A 23,461-nucleotide genomic window follows, 5' to 3' on the forward strand; every position below is an offset into this window, starting at 1 on the left:
TCATGTTCTCAGCTGCCATTTAACAGGCTTTCAGGAGAACAGCAGGATTGTATCTTATTACACATAACGGAAAATAAATCCTGATGTGAACTGTTGTGGAAGACTTAAATAGAAGTGAGTGGATTTGTCTCTTACCAAAATAACATAGCATTTTGTCCTAAATCACTATATACTCATAATTATTGCTTAATTAGTCAGTAAATATGTTCCCTAGTCTCAGTACCATGTTTACCATTTAGCATTAGCACATACCACTTATAGTATAACAATTTTACTAAGTACTCTCATGCAAAGTGCTTGCTAGAGAGACCTTTGGCCTGAATTCATCAATGAAAGCACTACTGAAGTACCAACCACAGAGAAAACTCTTTCACATGGGCCGATGATTGACCAGATGAGTGTTCATAAGAATGAGCTGAATGGTTATTTTATGCCAGAAAAAAATGATCTTTGGTTGACCACACATCTCCCTGTCTAAACACTGTAAAGTGTATGGGGGATGAAGGCAGTAAAGATCATTCTTCCGCATTGACTGGTGTGAAACTTTTTTAAACATACACAGATCGAATAGTTATCTGTTTATGTATCTATCTGTCCATCCAGAGAACAAATGATGAGGCAGCACTCCAATGTAGTAAAGGGTGTTAGACCTGTTTATTTCCCCATCCATCCGTCTGTCCATCTATCTGTCTATCTTTGTCTTTGTTTAGTACCTCAGCACCTTTTAATGTTTTTTTTTTTCACGCCTGTCTCTTCTAAATGTATGAGCTTTGTAAATATACTGTCATAAAACATAGCTTTTTTTCCATAGGTTTGGCCATAACAGATTGAGGAATGACTTACACCTCAAGCAACTACACAAACATGGGACTTTCACAGCATCACAAGGATATTTACCGTAGTCTTGACCAATTTGAAACTTCTAATCAAAGTAGAACAAACCACAGCATGGAGTTCTGTGATATAAACCCCATGGATTGTAACTTGACTATAGAAGAACTTCTTTTCAAGTACCTGGGACCCTGTCAATCCAGCTACTTTACCCCAATTTGTGTGATTTACCTTCTTATCTTTGCCGTTGGTGCTGTGGGGAATACTTTAACTTGCATTGTGATTATCAAACACAAGATCATGAGAACTCCTACAAATTATTACCTATTTAGTCTTGCAATTTCTGATTTGCTTGTCCTCTTGCTAGGTATGCCTCTTGAACTTTATGAGCTCTGGAGTAATTACCCCTTTCTTTTCGGAAGAGGTGGATGCTCTTTTAAAACTCTATTATTTGAGACAGTTTGCTTTGCCTCCATTTTAAATGTAACAGCACTGAGTGTGGAGAGATACATTGCCGTGGTACATCCTCTTCGGGCCAAGTATGTAGTGACCCGGAATCATGCTAAAAGAGTCATCATTACCGTGTGGGTTTTGTCTATTCTCTGTTCTGTTCCCAACACCAGCCTCACTGGAATATATGAGCTTACTGTACCTGGTCTTGGAGTGATACCTGGCTCTGCTACGTGTACTTTGGTAAAACCAAGATGGATTTACAACCTCATTATTCAGATCACCACCATATTTTTTTTCTTCTTACCTATGGGTACAATCAGTATTCTGTACCTGCTAATCGGACTTCAACTTAAGAAGGAGAAGATGCTGCAAGTTTTAGAAGCTAAGTCTGGTGGAGATGGAGACAGTTACCAAAATGTTAGACTTCAACAAGAGAAAAACCGAAGAAGGCAAGTGACTAAGATGCTATGTAAGTTATGTCACTTTTTCCACTTGAATTATCTAGTGGTAGAGAAATAGAATTGCGTGTGATGGCGTGGTAGAATACACATTGTGGGGGATTTATCAAGACTGGCATACTGTTCTGCTGGAGGGTGGGCCAAATTTATGCAGATTCCTAGCTGCCGTAGATTTAAGTCTTTCTTCATGCCAGAAAACTGGCTCCCCACCCATGGTACGTCCCTTTTTATTGCCACTTCTGAAAAGTGGCAAGAAGGGGGAAATTTCGCACATTTTGCCGCACAAATGTCATGCGACAAAAGGTGTGACCTAGGAACGCCACTAAAGTGGGGTAAATTGGTTAGTAAATGTCCCCCATTGTAAATATACAGTATTTTCCAGATGATAACTGTCTTCAATCTTTATTTTTACATTGAATCTATAGATATACTTTTTATGTAATACTAGGTCAGTCTCTGAATCTTACATAATGGTTTATTTGGAGTAGGCGCTATTTTATGCACAACCAATGCAGTACAGATAATAGGGTATGAATAATAGAAACATTAAGCTCTGTCATATTTCCCTGTGTTGAGTGAGTATCTGAGAGAGCAAACACTATTCCTGCAGACAAATGCACATATACATGTAGCACACATGTGAATTCCATGAATATGTGTTTGGTCAACCCTGACTGAAGTTAATAGAAATGTTCTACTTGGAGATGAGCGAATGTCTCAAAAATTTGATTCGGTCGGTTCGCCGAATTTTCCAAAATGATTTCCTGGCTGCAGAGAGCCTGTATAGTGGTGTAGAACACTGTGCCTTGCACTAACATAGGGAGTCTGCTGTGGTAGTAAAACAATACTGTGAGTCAGTATGACACGCTCTCAGACTATGGAGACACGAAAACATATTGTTTTGTTGTTTCAAAAATGCTTTTATTGTGTTTAATGTAAAAAGAAAAGAAAAAATAGACATATCAGGTATCGTCGTGTCCGTAACAACCTGCTCAATAAAAATCCCACATGACCTAAACCCTCAGGTAAACACTGTTAAAAAAATAAAATCAAAACGGTGTCAAAAAAGCAATTTTTTGTCACCTTACGTCACAAAAAGTGTAATAGCAAGCGATCAAAAAGTTATATGCACCCCAAAATCATACCAATCAAACCGTCATCTCATCCCACAAAAAATGAGACCCTACCTAAGACAATCGCCCAAAAAAATAAAAAAAACTATGGCTCTCAGACTGTGGAGACACTAAAACATGATTTTTTTTGTTTAAAAAATGCTGTTATTGTGTAAAACTTAAATAAATAAAAAAAGTATACATATTAGGTGTCGCCGCGTCCATAACGACCTGCTTTATAAAAATATCACATGACCTAACCCCTCAGGTGAACACCGTAAAAAAAAAAAAAAAGGGTCAAAAAAGCAATTTTTTTGTCATCTTACATCACAAAAAGTGTAATACCAAGCGATTGAAAAGTCATATGCACCCTAAATTAGTACCAATCAAACCGTCATCTCATACTGATAAAAATGAGCCCCTACATAAGACAGTCGCCCAAAAAATAAAAAAAATCTATGGCTTTCAGAATATGGAGACACAAAAAAATAATTTTTTGCAGAAATGCTTTATTATATAAAACTGAGAAACAACCCAAAAAAGTATTCATATTTGGTATTGTTGCGTCCATAACATCCTGCTCTATAAAAAATAGCACATGATCTAGCCTGTCAGATGAACATTGTAAATAACAAAAAATAAAAACGGTGCCAAAACAGCTTTCCTCGCAAAAAGTGTAATATAGAGCAACCAAAAATCATATGTACCCTAAAATAGTACCAAAAAACTGCTACCTTATCCCGTAGTTTGCAAAATGGGTTTTTTTTTTTGAGTTTGCTCCTGCGCCCCCTGCTGTGTGCCCGTACAGCATTTTACGACTACATATGGGGTGCTTATGTAAACTACAGAATCAGGGTAATAAATATTGAGTTTTGTTTGGCTTTTAACCCTTGCTTTGTTACTGGAAAAATGTATTAAAATCTACCAAAAAAGTGAAATTCTGAAAATTCATCTACATTTTCCTTTAATTTTTGTGGAACACCTAAAGGGTTACGAAAGCTTGTAATATCAGTTTTGAATACTTTGAGGGGTGTATTTTCCAAAATGGGGTCACTTTTTTGGAGTCTCTACTCTAGGGGTGCATCAGGGGGTCTTCAAATGTGACATGGCAACTTAAAATTATCCCAGTGAAAACCATGTGGCATTCCTTTCCTTCTGCGCCCTGCCGAGTGCCCGTACAGCAGTTTACGACCACATATGGGGTGTTTCTGTAAACTACATAATCGGGGTAATAAATATTGAGTTTTATTTGGCTGTTAACCATTGCTTTGTTAGCAGAAAAAAGTGGATTAAAATGTCATAATCTGCCAAAAAAGTGAAATTATGAAATTTCATCTACATTTTTCTTTAATTCTTGTGGAACACCTAAAGGGTTAACACAGTTTGTAAAATCAATTTTGAATACCTTGAGGGTTGTAGTTTCCAAAATGGGGTCACTTTTTGGGATTTTCTACTCTAGGGGTGCATCAGGGAGTCTTCAAATGTGACATGGCACCTTAAAATTATCCCAGTGAAATCTGCCTTCCAAAAACCATATGGCGCTCCTTTCCTTCTGCGCCCTGCCGTGTGCCAGTACAGCATTTTACGAGCACATATGGGGTGCTTCCGTAAACTACAGAATCAGGGTAATTTATATTGAGTTTTGTTTGGCTGTTAACCCTTGCTTTGTTACTGATAAAAATGGATTAAAATGGAAAATCTGCCAAAAAAGTGAAACTCTGAAATTTTATCTACATTTTCATTTAATTCTTGTGGAAGTCAAGACGGATCCGTTTTGACTAAGGCCCCTTTCACACGGGCGAGATTTCCGCGCGGGTGCAATGCTTAAGGTGAACGCATTGCACCCGCACTGAATCCGGACCCATTCATTTCTATGGGGCTGTGCACATGAGCGGTGATTTTCACGCATCACTTGCGCGTTGCGTGAAAATCACAGCATGCTCCTCTTTGTGCGTTTTTCACGTAACGCAGGCCCCATAGAAATAAATGGGGTTGCGTGAAAATCGCAAGCATCCGCAAGCAAGTGCGGATGCGGTGCGATTTTCACGCACGGTTGCTAGGAGACGATCGGGATGGGGACCCGATCATTATTATTTTCCCATATAACATGATTATAAGGAAAAATAATAGCATTCTGAATACAGAATGCATAGTACAATAGGGCTGGAGGGGTTAAAAAATAAAAATGTAACTCAAAAGCTTAATCCACTTGTTCGCGCAGCCGACATAGGATCAAACATGAATACTACTGTATGGTGAACATATAAGTCTTATCTGCATAAGTTGGTATTCCCACTTGCTGTGCTCTTCTCAGAGCTCCTGCAGAAGTGATTGGAGTCTGCTGGGAATTGTAGTCTCACAACAGCTGGAGTGACAAAGGTTGCTGGCTCCTGGTGTAAGATGTAGGGACCGACAGAAGGATATCAGACAGAGAGGTAGGGGGTGCAGGGATTGGAAGATATGGTCCATGTATAGTTACAGCTGCCTTGCTCATGTGTTACCTAGCAGTTGCCCAGGGCATGATTGCTGATGAAAACCTATATGTCATGATATGTCCAATAATGAGCATGACCTTTAAAATATAGATATAATCTATGCCCCGGAAGACCCCTTAAACCTGCACAGTGTTAGGTTTAAATTATGGAGTATTCACGCACTCTAACAGATCCTGCTATGGCCCACAGAGCCGACCTCATGTAGTAAAGGCTAGCTGATTCAGGTTTTTCCTACATCAAGTGCAAGTTATGTTTTCAGTGCTCGGTGTAATTCTGACAAAAATTGGTTTAGGATTACGAAGGTGGACAGAGCTGCAGGTACAATGCAGGGACGTGCATGGTTTGTGCTTTGTTCCCCTGTGATTATTAGATATACTATTTCCCTGTGGTGAGTATTCATAAAATGAAAAAATAAATGGGAGGTCAGTGCCATTAACATCAATGCAAAATACTCCTTGACTGAGATGTATCCTTCATTGCAAAAGTTATAAAGGAACCTCATCTGCTGTTGTCTGGTGTCTACATCTGAATCTGTGTGTGGGAAGGGTCACTCCTCTCCCCCAATATAGAGTTGGGAACTGTAATTTTTGTCCTCAAAACGGTGATACAATTGAACACTGTGGAGAAGGTGGCAGTATTTTGTGCTGCACTGTGGTATCTGGTTCTGCTGGGGTGGTACTTTGTGCTCCACTAAGGTATTGCAGGCCCTGTCTACTTCTGTTGTCCCCGCCTACTTGTGATGGCCCCACCTACTTATGTTGCCCTGTATTCCATCATTTTAGTCCCGCCTACAACATGGGGCCACTTTTAGGATTTTTTTCAGGGCCCCTTTAAGTTCCCAGTCAGCCCCTGGCTTGAGCCCTGTGTGCATATTTATGGGGGGTGGGGGGTTGGGACACCAGGAAACTGCTGCACAGTCCCATTCATTTGAATAAATCTTTGCTGCTGTACTCTGCACAAACAAGGGCCCGAAGCAGGGCTGTGCAGGAAACAACTGTGCCTGGTAAAGCAGTGCTGTGGTCCCTTGCATCCTTGAATCATGGGAGACTAAGCAGTTGGACCAAAACCAATCAGAAAGTGATGGCACATTCTAACGATCACCTCCTGTTATATAATCTATTACTTTCTGCAGGTGTTGGGGATCAACTAGTCTTGGCACATTGTACTTATTATGCTAAAGGATGGAGCACTTGAAATATATGCAGATTATTTCTGGAGTATTTTTTTATTTCACTCCACTCCTTGGACGCCCATGTTTACTTAATGGTCTATTGAAAGTTGCTTTGGCTGAAATAAATTGACCCCGGATAAAGGCACACCGAAACCCACGTTGGGGTGGGCTCCATCCTGGGGCTGGGGAAAATGACATACAGTATGTACTTTGTGGACACTGCGTCGTCCTGCTCTGTTTTATTCAATGAACATTATATTATATGTATTTGCTGTTGGGTTATACCCCTATTAGGCTTCTTTCACACGGGTGAAAATTCTGCGCGGGTGCAATGCGTGACGTGAACGCATTGCACCTCTACTGAATCCGGACCCATTCACTTCAATGAGGCTGTGCAGATGAGCGGTGATTTTCACGCATCACTTTTGTGCTTTGCGTGAAAATCACAGCTTGTTCTATATTCTGCGGTTTTGATTTTCACGCATGGTTGCTAGGAGATGATGTTAGTAAATTGATTAAAGTAAATTTACTGTATTATTTTCCCTTATAACATGGTTATAAAGGAAAATAATAGCATTCTTAATACAGAATGCTTACTAAAATGTGTCATGAGGGGTTAAAAAATAAAAAAATTAACTCACCTGTCCACTTGTTCGCGCAGTCGGCATCTTCTTCTACCTTCAGGACCTGCCAAAGGACCTTTGATAATGTAATCGTGCTCACCACATGGTGAGCGTGGTGACGTCAGCGCAGGTCCTGCTGAATGAAGATAGAAGATCCTTCATACAGCAGGACCTGCGCTGACGTCACTGCGCTCACCACGTGGTGACTGCGATTACGTCATCAAAGGTCCTTTGGCAGGTCCTGAAAGAAGAAGAAAGAAGATGATGCCGGCTACGCGAACAAGTGGATGAGGTGAGTTAATTTTTTAAATTTTTTAACCCCTCATGCCACATTTTAGTAAGCATTCTGTATTAAGAATGGTATTATTTTCCTTTATAACCATGTTATTAGGGAAAATAATAAAATCTACAGAACACCTGACCCAAACCCGAACTTCAGTTTAGAAGTCCGGGTTCGGGTCTTGGTACCACAATCAGTTTGTCATGCATGTGCAAAACGCATTAGGCTGGGTTCACACGGGCGTGACGGATTGGCTCAGGATGCGTTCAGGGTGCGTTCAGTGAAACTCGCACTATTTTGCAAGCAAGTTCAGTCAGTTTTGTCTGCGATTGCGTTTAGTTGTTCAGTTTTTTCCGCGCGGGTGCAATGCGTTTTGATGCGTTTTTCACGCGCGTGATAAAAAACTGAAGGTTTACAAACAACATCTCTTAGCAACCATCAGTGAAAAACGCATCGCACCCGCACTTGCTTGCGGATGCAGTGCGTTTTTCACGCAGCCCCATTCACTTCTATGGGGCCTGTCCTGCGTTACAAACGCAGAATATAGAACATGCTGCGATTTTAAAGCATTGCAGAAGTGATGCGTGAAAAAAAACGCTCATGTACACAGACCCATTGAAATGAATGGTGCCGGATTCAGTGCGGGTGCAATACGTTCACCTACCGCATTGCACCCGCGCGGAAATCTCGCCCGTGTGAACTCAGCCTTACACTCGCGCGGAAAAAACTGAGCAACGCAACGTAATCGCAGTCAAAACTGACTGAAATTGCGTATGCACTCGCACAATTTTCCCTGATCGCAGACGCAACGCATCCAGACCTAATCCAGACACGCTCGTCTGCAAGAGGCCTTACTGATACTGAACAGTCTTCTATCTATCTATGATATCTATCTATCACATCATTTTTATTATATACTACTCTGGCATATCCTCACCAGTGATGCTGCCTTTACTCATTTTTTATTATATGTATATGGTATAATTAATAACGATCAGTTTGTAGATATTACATGGTGTGAATTAGCTTAGTGTTTTTTTTGTAGTGGTACATGGATGTATGGTCAGCCATATGCACTCCTTTACTTTTGTACACTTGTGTTGTTAATATACATGAAATTGATGTAATGCGTGTTTGTACATTTAAATGTTTGGCCTCCAGGTATTATTACTGAAATAAATAGGCAGTCACTGGCACAGATGGCAGAGGACAGATAAGGCACAGACAGGTATGAAAATCTGGTAATTGTAGTATATAGCCAAAGATATAGACCACAATTCGAGCAGTGTATACCATGGACACTGTGTATTCTGTAGACATAACAATACATTTTGATGAGTTTGAATGTGAGATATCTAGAAGAGTGATAATGGAAGGTTTAATAACCTAAAACCTCAAGATGGATAAATATTATACTGCTGTATTGGGAATTCTTATAATGGAGTCTCTCTTTGATGTCTTTGGGCAGCATCACTCACTACAGTTTCCCTTTTTTATTTCTTACTTTATATTTGGACATACCGTACTGTATGTGTTGCTAGAGATTTTCAATCACCATCGACGACATGGAATCATGGTTCTGTACATATCTCATTTACTCAGATATTTCTGCCCTTTGGAAGTTATTTCCTTCGAAATCTGCCTATTTTTCATTTTTAAGTAGCCATGCACCATTTCTTTGTGTAATTGGTTTTATTAACATCTGTCTTTATCCTGTGTGCTCTATATTAGTTTTTATTCGATTCATTGATTTGTAGCACTGCAAGTTTTTTTCCAAGACAGTTTCAAGATTTACAAGCATAGTAGCAAAATGTTGTTTACCATAATATTTACTTTAGCGGTATCTGGTCTACATGCGCATTAACCCGTAGGATACCAGCGACGTACATGTACGGCGCTGGAAACTGGGACAGAAATCCGAGAGCGATACATGTACGATGGGCTGATCAGGCGGGTGCAGGTGCTGCGCCCGCCCGATCAGCGGCAAGGATCCAACAGTCACTGATAGCCAGACCCCTGCTGTATGCGCCGACATCGGTGAAAACATTATACTTACCTGCGAGCTGCGATGTCTGTGACCGGCCGGGCGCTCCTCCTACTGGTAAGTGAAAGGTCTGTGCGGCGCATTGCTTATAGCACAGACCTGTCACTTACCAGTAGGAGGAGGTCCCAGCCGGTCACAGACATCGCAGCTCGCAGGTAAGTATAATGCTTCTAAAAATTGCTAAGTAACCATGGCAACCAGGACTGCAGTAGCGTCCTGGTTGCCATGGTTACCGATCGGAGCCCCAGCGATTAAACTGGGACTCCGATCGGTACGCTCCGCTGCCAGCAATGATAGGGGGGGAGATTTTAATTAGGAGGGGGAGGGAGGGGGGCCCACTGGCCACCAATGAATCTACAGTACTATAGGGGAGGGAGGGGGGGCCGGCCGCACTGGCCACCAATGTGTTAACTACAAGGGAGGGAGGGGGGGCCGGCCGCACTGGCCACCAATGAATTTAAAACTGGGGAGGGAGGGGGGTGTGCCCCCTCCTGCCTGGAAGCACATGATCTCTTACTGGGGGCTATGATACGCACAATTAACCCCTCAGGTGCAGCACCTAAGGGGTTAATTGTGCGGATCACAGCCCCCTGTAAAAGATCGGGTGCTGCCAGGCAGCAGGGGGCAGTCATGTACACAGTTCAAAGTATATTCTAACTAGAAGCGTCCCCATCACTATGCTCTATTAAAATATCACATGTCCTAACCCCTCAGGTGAACACCGTAAAAAAAAATTAAATGGTGTCAAAAAAACATTTTGTCACCTTACATCACAAAAAGTGTAAGCAAGCAATCAAAAAGTCATATGCACCCCAAAATAGTGCCAATCAAACAGTCATCTGATCCTGCAAAAATGATACCCTACCTAAGACCAAAAAAAAATAAAAAATATGGCTCTCAGACTATGGAGACACTAAAACATGATAATTTTTTTGTTTGTTTCAAAAATGATATTATTGTGTAAAACTTAAGTAATTAAAAAAGTATACATATTAGGTATTGCCACGTCTGTAACTACCTGCTCTATAAAACCCTGACCCCTCAGGTGAACACCGTAAAAAAAAAAAAAAATGGGTGTAAAAAAAGCAATTTTTGGTCACCTTACATCACAAAAAGTGTTATTCCAAGCAATAAAAAAAAAGTCATATGCACCCTAAAATAGTACCAATCAAACAGTCATCTCATACTGAAAAAAATTAGCCCCTACATAAGACCAAAAAATAAAAAAAATATGGCTTTCAGAATATGGAGACACTAAAAAATCATTTTTTTCAGAAATGCTTTATTCTGTCACCAAACAACAACAAAAAGTTGTATATTTGATATTGTCGCATCCATAACCACCTGCTCTATAAAAATACCACATGATCTAACCTGTCAGATGAACATTGTAAATAACAAAAAATTAAAACGGTGCCAAAACAGCAATTTTTTGTTACCTTGCCTCACATAAAGTGTAATAGAGAGCAACCAAAAATCATATGTATCCTAAAATAGTACCAACAAAACTGCCACCTTATCCCGTAGTTTCCAAAATGGGCTCATTTCTTTGGAGTTTCTACTCTAGGGGTGCATCAGGGGGGTCTTCAAATGTGACATGGCAACTTAAAATTATCCTAGTGAACTCTTGCCCTCCAAAAACCATATGCTGTTCCTTTCCTTCTGCGCCTGCTGTCAGGGGCGGGCTGGGCCGGGGGGCAGAGAGGCAATTGCCCCCCAGGCCGGCAGGCTGCCCTAAAAAAACGGCCGCTGGGCCGTCTTCAACAAATTTTTATTTTATTTTTTTCAACAGACATCAGGGGCGGGCAGGGACGGACGGCCGCACTTAAAACGCTGCGCTATCTGAGCAGCACAGAGCGCAGGCACCGGTCCGGCCGGGACCAGGAAGCCGCGGTGAAGGCTTTGAAGTTTACTCACCGGCACTTCCTGGTCCTCTGCTGTGTGTGCAGGGCAGAGCTGCGCTCTGTGTGAGTGACGTCACACAGCTGTGCGCAGCCTTGCCGCCGACAGCAGATAGCTGGAGAGAGGACCGAGGAGCAGACAGAGTGGAGGAGGCGGAGCCCGGCCAGGCAGCGTTCTTCCCAGTTCCAGAACTTCCAGCCCAGGAGCAGAACTTCTGCAGAAGGCAAAGTGGGTTTTTGTAGGATGTTTTGTTGGGAAGACAGACTCAATGGTGGGGTGGGGTGGGTGGCTGGCTGGCTGGCTGATGAATTGATCACTACAGGAGACTGGAGCCAGGAGAGGAGAGGTTGCTTTGGGGGGGGGGGGGGGGGGGCTGATGAATTGATGACTGTGGAGAGGAGAGGTTGGGGGGGGGGCTGATGAATTGATGACTGTGGAGAGGAGAGGTTGGGGGGGGCTGATGAATTGATGACTGTGGAGAGGAGAGGTTTGGGGGGGGCTGATGAATTGATCGATGACTGTGGAGAGGAGAGCTTTGGGGGGGGTGATGAATTGATGACTGTGGAGAGGAGAGGTTTGGGGGGGGCTGATGAATTGATCGATGACTGTGGAGAGGAGAGGTTTGGGGGGGGCTGATGAATTGATGACTGTGGAGAGGAGAGGTTGCTGGGGGGGCTGATGAATTGATGACTGTGGAGAGGAGAGGTTGCTGGGGGGGGGGCTGATAAATTGATGACTGTGGAGAGGAGAGGTTGCTTTGGTGAGGGGGGGGCAGGGGCTGATGAGACTGAGGCACTGCCGCACTGGGACTGGGAGGCTGATGAGAACATGAGAGGCACTGGGGGGCAGATTGAGTGGCTGCTGGGGGCAGATGGAGGCACTGGGGGAGATGAGAGGCATTGGGGGCATATGGAGGCTGCTGGGGCATATGGAGGCTGCTGGGGCAGATAGAGGCACGGGGGGGAGATGAGAGGCATTGGGGGCAGATGGAGGCTGCTGGGGCAGATAGAGGCACTGGGGGGGAGATGAGAGGCATTGGGGCAGATGGAGGCTGCTGGGGCAGATAGAGGCACTGGGGGGGAGATGAGAGGCATTGGGGCAGATGGAGTGGCTTCTGGGGGCAGATGAGGGGCTGATGATCATGAGAGGCTGCTGGGGGCTGATGAGAGGCACTGGGGCAGATGAAAGGCTGCTGAGGGCAAATGAGATGCACTGGGGGAGATAAGAGGCACTGGGGGCAGATGGAGTAGTTGCTGGGGGCAGATGAGTGGCTGCTGGGGGCAGATGAGAAGCACTGGGGGCAGATGAGAGGCTGCTGGGGCAGATGAAGAGGCTGCTGGGGGGAGATGGGAGGCACTGGGGGAGATGGGAGGTATTAGGGGCAGATGGAGTGGCTGCTGGGGGCAGATGAGGGGCTGATGATCATGAAAAGCTGCTGGGGGCTAATGAGAGGCATGGGGCTCTGAGGTCTGATTGGGTGTCATTCATATTTGGGTCTGAGCTGAGGTCTGATTGGGGGTCTGATTTGAGGCTTATTGGGGTCTTATTAACATTGGGGATCTTATTGGGGCTGTTAGCTGAGGTATGGTTAACATTGGGGGTCTGATTGGTGGTCTGACCCGAGGTATAATAAAAAATATGTTTTTCTCATTGTCCCCCTCTAAAACCTAGAGCGTCTTTTAGGGCGAAAAATACGGTACTTGCTTGCTCCTCCTCACGATCTCCCCCGCCCTTTGCGTACACCGTGCGCCGGGACATCACAAGGAGGCACTGCAACGCTAGGGTGAGCCCCGGTCTCCGTCCTAAACTGGAGAGCGGTGTCCACTTCCATCCCTGAGCTCAGCTGCCCAGAGCACTGATCCTGAGCCGCTGGAGTCTTCAGAACTGTAAGTATTTACAGTCATTCACTGTAAGCTATATTATATATATATTGTTTTATGTGAGTAAGGATGCTGGGTGGTTGGAGAAGGGGGGGATGGAGAAGGGGGATGGAGGGGTTAGTGGTACAGTCCTATCTGCACATTGTAAAAAAATATTTGTCTTGCTTCATAACATAAAAATCCGTTATAAAACAAGGAAAAGGTGGGCGTGGACGGTGAGCTGATTAAGTGGTGCTATGGGCCACTTGACTGGATTTGCCCCCCAGGACTAAGGCTGCCAGCCCTCCCCTGCCTGCTGTGTTGGGTGTTTCTGTAAACTACACAATCAGGGCAATAAATATTACGTTTTGCTTGGCTGTTAACCCTTGCTTTGTTACTGGAATAAATGGATTAAAATGGAAAATATGCCAAAAAAGTGAAATTCAGAAATTTCATCTATATTTTCCTTTAATTCTTGTGGAATGCCTAAAGGGTTAACAAAGTTTGTAAAATGAGGTCATTTTTGGGTGTTTTCTATTATGTAAGCCTCACAAAATGACTTAAGACCTGAACTGGTCCTTAAAAAATGGGTTTTGTGGGGGGGGGCGTGACCAGCAGCCGGCATGTAAGCACGTGTTTGAGCACAGCTCCGTTATCCCTCAACAATCCTGCTCCATCCTGACAAGCTGTCGACCCCTGGAACAGAGTGGACGGTGTGCAGGCGCAAGAGAAGACCCCGCACGCTGACCATGGGTCCCAACAAGGCACAAGCGGCTGCCGAGCGGCTTAAAGAATACGCCCGCTCAGAGACCCAAAATGGCGCCGCGGCCGCCACTCCTACACGCGCGGCTCTCACCCGCGGTCAAGCCGCTCAGCAGGTGGAGGCGGGAGACATCGCTGAGCCAGAATTCACCTTAAAGGCTGCCTATGAACAGCTGCTGGTAGCTATCTCCTCGTGCCAGTCCTCACTCACAGGAAAGTTAGAGGAGGTGAGAGTGGATGTGAGCCTGCTCCGTCACGATGTGCAGCAGCTGAGAGACCGGGTCAAGCACACAGAGGACCGCGTGTCTGCTCTGGAAGATCTGACCAGACCTATGGAGGAGAAAGTACAGGAGCTGGAGCGCTCTGTGGGTCAGTGGCAGCAAAAATGTGATGACCTAGAAAACAGGTCCTGACGCAACAATGTCAGGATCCTGGGCATTCCGGAAAAAGCTGAGGGCCATGATCCCGCCGCCTTCCTAGAATCTTGGTTCAAGGAACAGTTTCCAGAAGCACCTTTTTCTCCTGCATATGCTGTGGAGAGGGCACACCGTGTCCCAGCCAAGTTTCCTCCACCTGGGGCTCTGTCACTACCAGAGCTTTGAGATGTTCTCACAGCTCTGTTTCTCCACCCCTGTGATGATGTCACTACTAGAGCTTGGAGGAGTTCTCTCTGCTCTGTTTCTCCGCCCCTGTGATGAGGTCTTTACTTTCTGTTTCCTTCCTCCCAGCTGTTCCTCCTGTGTTTGATTTCTCTGCCTTTAAATCACCCCTCCTCCTTTGTAGGGTGCGGATTATATTTCTCATTTGAGTTGTATCTCTCGCTTGAGTATCTTCACTGGTGTGCTATCTTTTCACTGGACCTGTGTTCTGCTGCAGCAAGTACTCCGGTTATTGCCAGCTGTCTTTGGGTCTGTCTTCACTGCTGCTGCAGCTCCTTCAGTTAAGTGTGCAGACATTGTAGTGTTTCTGTTTGTTTGCTGACTGGATCCGAGACGACCCCGGTTCCATCCATATACTGAGCAGGGCACCGGTGGCCGTGCCCCTTCCACTATTGTAGGGGTTACAGTGGTCATCAGTCTTAGGTACGCGGGCATGCCTCGATCCACCATTTGGATCCGGGCATGTGCTTAGCAGCATAGGGAGAGCTTTAAGGGTCTGACAGGGGTCACCCTTTATCCTCTCTAGTTTGGGTCCGGTCAGTAGCTCTATTTACTGTGTATGCTCTTGTTGCTCACATACAGCCGTGACAGGCTCCTCCCAGACCCCTGCTGGCACGATTGCTAAACTGGAGAGACAGGGATCTCATCCTCAGCCAGGCCAGGAACAAGCAAGATGTCAGACATGACAACGCACGTGTTTCACTGTTCCCGGACTTCTCTGCTGACCTTCAGAAGAGAAGAGCCACATTCGTCGCGGTCAAACGCCGCCTTCGCGACTTAAACCTCCAGTATTCCATGGCGTATCCGGCGCGGCTCAGGGTGGTGGACAGTGGTCTTCTTCACTGATCCTAGAGAAGCCGAGGACTGGGCCTCAAGGAAATCAGGACGCCCTGGTCCACTCTGACGCGTCAATTGATCACCATCAGCAAGTATTATTTTCTCCTCTTTTCTATTTTCAATGGGCCATGGCGAAAGGCTTCTTGAGCTAGATGTTTTATACTTTACCGCTTTTCCGAGACTTAACATGCTACCTGCTTACCTTATTGCCCCATCTACTCAGTGGCAACCAGCCTTGCTGGACCCACAAGAGAGACCCATTAAGTCTATGGGGGCTACCTTCTCTTACAATGCTGGACGCTTTGCCTATGTGACATGTTGTTATCTATCAGTGTTGGCAGCTTAACATACCTTTGCTGAAAAGGGGAGGAGCAACACCTGCGTAGTTATCACATCTACCTACGCTATGCAGGTCCCCGAGTTATCGGCCACTATGTTAGTCGGTTATGGTTCAGACGATTCCATGTTTTTATCGTTAATGTTTTGTAACATGTTCGTAATTGTTCAAGTATACTCACCTCAAGTATGGTTATTCCACTTCACAATAGTTGCTAGGGAGGCATTGAAGTGTGGGGATCAGGTCCCTGGATGTTCAGAAAGTGCAACCTGGGCGAGTGTATATTTCCCTGATATACTGCTAGCGCACCCATGGCCTCCATGAGGGTATTGTCATGGAATGTGAGGGGCCTAGGGGATCCTAAAAAGAGGATTGCGGTATTCTCCCACATTCGCTCCTTTAACCCACACATTAGCAGGGATAGCACGGTTCTCGCTAGAATCTCTTAGGAAATGGGTTGGATAGACATGTGGAGAGCCAGGAACCCGTATACGAGGGAATACTTCTGCTTTACCCCAGCCAGAGGTACCTTGTCTAGAATAGATTACGTATTTAGTAATGCCCCGGTATATACTGAGCTAGTTGAGATACGTTATGGGCCTCAGGGACCCTCTGATCATGCACCGGTCCTAGCGGTGCTAGCCATGACTGACCCCGCCGGAAAGGGCTGCAAAATGCGTATACATCCTTTCTGGCTGTCTCTTTTCGGCTTGAATGATAGAGTCCCGGATCAGCTAAAGATGTTCTTGGAGGTTCAGGGCGACTCAACAGACGCCTTGTTGCTCTGGGAAATCATGAAGGCATATCTCAGGGGGTGCCTCAAGTCGTCCATTTCCTATGTCAAGAAGGACTCGCAGCGTAAAGAGAATGATTTGCATGCCAGCTGTAGGGAGGCCGAAAAGGCATTCCACGGAATCTCCCACCGAGGAACGTAGGATTGAGTGGCTCTCCAGAGGGAGAATTTATATGTTGCATCTGGAGGAAAGGAGCAAACTAAAACTTTTCTTCCTTAAGCAACAATTGTTTGAAACAGGAAACCAGGCTGGGAAGCTGCTCGCACACATTGCACGCAGCAACACTATGGCTCCCCCAGTACTCCGCATACAGGATGCTGATGGGCACGTGGCAGAGTCGGTGGAGGACATACTGAAGTGCTTCCGCAACTTCTAAAGGAACTTATATGGCTCTGCTGTAACATACTCTGGGCATGAATTGGAGGCATACCTCCGGGAGGTGTCTCATCCTCGGCTAGGTGACCTGGATAGAGGTCTCATGGAGGAGGATGTTACATTGGTGGAGATAACGCAAGCTATCACGGATCTCCCGTCAGGGAAAGCGCCCGGCCCAGATGGCATCCCGATTCAGAGTTTACTCTACATATAGTACAGACCAAAAGTTTGGACACACCTTCTCATTCAAAGAGTTTTCTTTATTTTCATGACTATGAAGGCATCAAAACTATGAATTAACACATGTGGAATTATATACATAACAAACAAGTGTGAAACAACTGAAAATATGTCATATTCTAGGTTCTTCAAAGTAGCCACCTTTTGCTTTGATTACTGCTTTGCACACTCTTGGCATTCTCTTGATGAGCTTCAAGAGGTAGTCCCCTGAAATGGTCTTCCAACAGTCTTGAAGGAGTTCCCAGAGATGCTTAGCACTTGTTGGACCTTTTGCCTTCACTCTGCGGTCCAGCTCACCCCAAACCATCTACCAAGGTTTAAAAGAAATATCAGGAAGTATTACTTTACTGAGAGAGTAGTGGATGCATGGAATAGCCTTCCTGCAGAAGTGGTAGCTGCAAATACAGTGAAGGAGTTTAAGCATGCATGGGATAGGCATAAGGCCATCCTTCATATAAGATAGGGTCAGGGGCTATCCATAGTACTCAGTATATTGGGCAGACTGGATGGGCCAAATGGTTCTTATCTGCCGACACATTCTATGTTTCTATGATTGGGTTCAGGTCCGGTGACTGTGGAGGCCAGGTCATCTGGCGCAGCACCCCATCACTCTCCTTCATGGTCAAATAGCCCTTACTTTCAAAGTTTTCCCAATTTTTCGGCTGACTGACTGACCTTCATTTCTTAAAGTAATGATGGCCACTAGTTTTTCTTTACTTAGCTGCTTTTTTCTTGCCATAATACAAATTCTAACAGTCTATTCCATAGGACTATCAGCTGTGTATCCACCTGACTTCTCCTCAATGCAACTGATGGTCCCAACCCCATTTATAAGGCAAGAAATCCCACTTATTAAACCTGACAAGGCACACCTGTGAAGTGAAAACCATTTCAGGGGACTACCTCTTGAAGCTCATCAAGAGAATGCCAAGAGTGTGCAAAGCAGTAATCAAAGCAAAAGGTGGCTACTTTGAAGAACCTAGAATATGACATATTTTCTGTTGTTTCACACTTGTTTGTTATGAATATAATTCCACATGTGTTAATTCATAGTTGTGATGCCTTAGGTGTGAATCTACAATTTTCATAGTCATGAAAATAAAGAAAACTCTTTGAAAGAGAAGGTGTGTCCAAACTTTTGGTCTGTACTGTATGTAGATAACCTGGGTCCACAGCTCTTGAACGTGTACAAAGCCGCGCACTCCCGCGGATTCTTGTCGGACTCTATGTATGACGCCACAATAGTAGTGATTCTGAAACCTGACAAAGTCCCGCTGGACTGTGGATCTTATCGCCCAATTTCCCTTTTGAACTTGGACTATAAAATTATGTTCTCTGCACATAAACTGGGCCAAATCTGCCATTATGCCCCTCTGGCTACACAACTGGCCCTCGCATCGCCACAACCTGCCTGTAGTTAATCGATTTAAGTACCTAGGGGAAATAATAACGAAAGAGACGCATTTATCTTACACACTGAATATTGAACCTCTAGAATCTGTATTCCAAGAAAAGATGATGACCTGGGGAGCCCTTCCATTGTCCATCATGGGGAGACTGACTCTCGTAAAAATGGTGCTATTACCTAAGGGCCTATACCTACTGTCCCACGCTTGCACGCCGGTACCCCGGGGATTCTTCAAGCGCATTCACGCTTTGATCGCCTCATTCGTTTGGGGCAAGGCCAGAAGGAAGCTCTCACTATCGGTCCTACAGAGGTCGAAGCTGCAGGGAGGAGCGTCTCTCCCAGACTTCTTTTTCTACTTTATAGCGAGTCAATTAAGGTTCCTGAGGCATTGGATCACGAATACCTCACTGCCCAATGCTGAGTTCTACCTACATGACCATTTGCGTGTGTCCACGCTGTGGCCTGTCGTGGAGGGCTCCGGCCCTCCACGCAGAGGCCTCCTCCCACTTCACAAATTAGCACACCAGGTTTGGCAGGCTTCTAAGCTAAATGTATACAAAGACTTGCCTGGTGCAGTCCCCATATGGGACAATTCCATGTTCCCTCACCTGGCACAGTTGGAGGGGGTATCTGAGTGGAGACGCCATGGTGTCCTAACACTGGGGAGACGTATATGAGAGTGATCAGTTGCGCTCATTCTCACAGATTCAGGAAAAATTTAAGGTACCTCGCACTCTATTTTTTTTAGATATCTCCAGCTGAGGCATGCACTACAGGCGCAGTTACAGGGTGCGGAAAGGAGCATATCTAACTACCCCATCATTGGGGTACTGAGATCTCAGGGGCCAAGGGGCATTGTTTCAGTGCTATACACGCACTTTCTTAATTGTCGCATGACAGCGATCCCACTGACGGTTGAGGATAAGTGGAGGCTGTCAATACCCTCTTTGACTCCTTAAGATTGGAGAGAGGCTCTGATAGTCCCAACTAAAGTGTCACCCTCTATAAATAATAAAATGGTGCAGTTGTTTGTGCTGTTCCTTTCTTATTGAATTCCTGCACTGCATTATTATCTCTCTTTACTATGTTGTTTCAATATATTGTTCTCTGATGCCATCTGCTGGCCGGAATTCGTATGCTGCACGCCTTGTTCGTTGTCTATAAAGTTTTTTGTCTGGGCGTGGTTTTGCAGCCTTGGGCCTGGTCACTTCCTGTAGCCTTTTTCAGTGCTGCATTCTTTGTGGCTGGAGACACACACCTTGGCTTGTGAAGGCATCAGTTTTTGACCAGCAGTAGCCTCAGCAAAGACATCCACATGACAGCATCTACTGTATTCCTGTATTGCATCACCGTATGTCACTGCTCTGGATCAAATAAACCCACGTTGATTGCATCCTCATGTCTACGTCTGGATCCATCTAACCTGAGCATCTGCCGGTCCGGTCTGCTCCACTGCTTGGATACGAAGGTAGGACAGTCGCAAAGTCATTATCAGTTACACCTTCATTCGCCTTCATGTGGGGACAGAACAGTCAAAAACTGCCTTAAAGCCTTATACCCCAGTCAATATCTGTCTGAATGTCCAATGCCCGGCTACAGATTCCCTCAGAGCCCAGTGCCACACTCAAGAACCTCCCCTGCAACAGGCCCACTCGCAGCAAATCTGCCCAGCAACAGTGCATGTCCCATAAGCCTAAGGGGAAGCACGGCGTGTCCGCAGTAGATATACTCTCGCCTGGAAGTCCTCCACTACTCGCCAAGCCACTTTCTACATCCTATATTAACCCTTGCTCGCATGATATAAGAACTGTTCACGCACGCGGGGCCTCCCTTAAACCAAAACCCCACAATTCACTAAAAAGACTTTGGGAACCTCATCGGGGTGCCTCATCTGAGCCGCATTGCAATTTTCAGCCCCCAATTCAAAAGTTCGATTTCTTAAAGAGACAGCGCACCTTAAATCAAAATGTCTGAAAAGTACCTTGTACAGTTCCCCAGTGATGAAACAAAGCAAATGCAACCTGATACTGATCATTATGAAGAGCTGGAGGTAGAACCCACATTTCCAGCAGACCAAGTCACGCGACCAAGGCGCTCTCTCAAACCAACTATAAAGATCACGGAAAATTATCACACCAGGAAAGATGAGCTATGTGACAACCTGGAAGAGCTATGGGAACGAGTTTCCTACCTCATATCAGGACTTAAGTCCTCCTCAGGCGATGCCACCAGTTTACAAGTTGCCGTCGGGCGGCTGAACGCAGCCCATGAAAGATACAAGAGAATGTCCACAAGGTATATAACCTTTCTAAAAGACTCTAATATTGAAGAAGCCCTGTCAGAATTGTGCAAGGCAGAATCAATAGACAGACAAAGAGACGCCATGGTGCTGGATGCTAAAGATAAAGTGGAACTCCGCATCTCTCATTTGCAAGAAACTAGATCACACAGATCGCATTCATCCAAACATTCCTCGCGGTCCTATAGATTATCATGCTCTAGAAGCTCCGCCCTGAGCGACAGATTACTAGAGGCCCGCATAAATGCAGAGCAATCCAAAGTGAGGCGTTCCTTCACCGAAAAAGAAGTCCTTGCGAGGGCAGAAGCACAGGCGGTGGCCAAGAGGGCAGAAGCGGAGGCAGAAGCCAAGAGGGCAGAAGCGGAGGCAGAATTCAAGAGGGCAGAAGCAGAAGCCAAGAGAGCGGAAGCAGAGGCTCGAATAAAGATCCTTGAATCAGAGAGGGAAGAGGAAATCGCATTAGCAAAAGTAAGACTACTTGAGCAAGCATTGAGCCAAGGCCTTGATTCAGCCTGCTTAACACCAGAGGAGATAGACGATCCAGCTGATCGCACCAGCGACTACGTACTGAAACAGTTATCTGCACCACCCCCAGTGTGCAGTACTGTCCAAACCAACAACACTGAAACCTCCAAGTCAGCTCTACCTGCAGGGCCAGCGACACCCACAGCACCCGAGCATTCCAATAACAGTCGCCCAGACGCGCTCTCTCAAGGGCAGTTATTACAGCAAGATGGCTACCAGGTGTTTCCTGGCCTACCTCCACAGCTCAAGCAGCAGTCATCGAAATCTACAGAGGCTAGTCCACAGCTCAACCCTGCAGCAACATCATTCTACCCGGAAGCATCTCATCCTTTCACGCCACGCAGCCTATACGCCCCAGGGGCATCACAAGTTGTCATGGCAACAAGCAGTGAGAAATCAGATATGTCTGAGTTTGCCAGGTTTATGGTGAGCAGAGAGCTAATTAACACCAGTCTCTCAAAATTTGATGACCGTGCGGAGAGCTACAGAGCCTGGAAGGCAACCTTCAAAGCCGCCATCGCCAACCTCAACCTAACCGCAGAGCAGGAGCTCGACCTCTTGATCAACTGGCTGGGCCCAGGCTCCACAAATCGCATAAAGAGCCTTAGAACTGTCTATGTGGGACAAGCAGAAGCAGGTCTCGCTGCAGCCTGGCAGAGACTCGAACGCACCTTTGGCAGTGCAGAAGCAATAGAGAAGGCACTATTCAGGAGACTCCAGAACGTCCCCAAGATCAGTCTCAAGGATGTCCATAAGCTTCAGGATTTAAGTGATTTTCTCATGGAACTGGAGCTTGCCAAAAGAGACCCTCGTCTGTCCGGGCTGTGCTACCTAGATACAGCCCATGGGGTGAACCCAATTGTCGTGAAGTTACCATACAGCCTGCAAGAGAAGTGGGCGGCATCAGTCTCAAGGTACAAAAGAGTGCATGACGTCACTTTCCCCCCATTTATTCATTTCTGTAGATTCATTGATGAACAGTCCCAGATGAGGAATGACCCCAGCCTTGACTTCCTGGAGTTCAATACTACAGCTTCAGTGACACCATCATCAAGGTATGAAAGTATTGTGCATAAACACAGAGACTTTAAGAGCAGCGTGAATGTTAGAAAGACTAACCTACCATCATCTGCAGTACCCACTGGTAGACAGTACACTACCTCATCAGGAGACAAGGCCTTCAATCGTGAATGTCCCATTCATAAAAAACCACACTCGCTGAACAAATGCAGAGGATTTAGATCCAAAACCATACAGGAGCGCAAGAAAATCCTCACCGAGCTTGGGGTATGTTTCAAGTGCTGCGCTTCATTGGAGCACATGGCTAAGGACTGTAAATCCATTATTAAGTGTGAGGAGTGTCATAGTGAAAGACATGCCTCAGCTATGCACCCAACTCCACTCACAAGGGATTCACCGGCTGCTGTCACCACCAGTCCTGCTCAAAGTCATGGCGGGGAGCCCCAGAACCACGCTAACACAGCCACCGCTGTTTCCTGCTCATGCTCGGACGTATGTGGGGAGGGCCAGAGTGAGAAATGTTGTGCCCGCATATGCCTAATCAAGGTCTACCCGGAGGGGCTACCAGAAAAGGCGGTAAAAATGTATGCCATCATTGACGACCAAAGCAACCGTTCCCTAGCAGGACCTAAATTCTTTGAAGCCTTTGGAATAAAGGGACCATCAGAACCCTACATCTTAAACAACTTACGGCCTTCGGCGAACTGCATTAGAGGGAGAATCCAAGTACGGTAAAGACGCCAGAGACTTTGTAGAAAAGGACTTCTACGTAGACGATGGACTCAAATCACTACCGACTGAAGAAGCGGCTATCGATCTGCTCAAAAGGACTCAAGGTATGTTATACCAAGCTAAACTTAGACTACACAAAATTGCTTCAAACAGCCTGGCCGTTATGAGGGCCTTCGAATCAGGCGATCATGCACCAGGATTCAAGGACATTAACTTGGGACTGGACAGTCCACCTGTGCAGAGGA

The 23,461-nt window shown here is 45.5% G+C and overlaps 1 protein-coding gene across 1 annotated transcript in view; it reads left to right on the forward strand.

Moving 5' to 3' along the window:
• Nucleotides 1-834: 834 nt before the first annotated feature.
• NMUR1 (neuromedin U receptor 1) overlaps nucleotides 835-23,461 on the forward strand; it is a 126,815-nt gene continuing 104,188 nt past the window's right edge. Inside the window, exon 1 of the mRNA XM_040430017.1 lies at nucleotides 835-1,753. Coding sequence (XP_040285951.1) covers nucleotides 835-1,753 — 919 coding nt within the window. The remainder of the gene's footprint in view (nucleotides 1,754-23,461) is intronic.

The sequence above is a fragment of the Bufo bufo genome, chromosome 4 (genome assembly GCF_905171765.1).
Source record: "Bufo bufo chromosome 4, aBufBuf1.1, whole genome shotgun sequence".
NCBI classification, from domain to species: domain Eukaryota; kingdom Metazoa; phylum Chordata; class Amphibia; order Anura; family Bufonidae; genus Bufo; species Bufo bufo.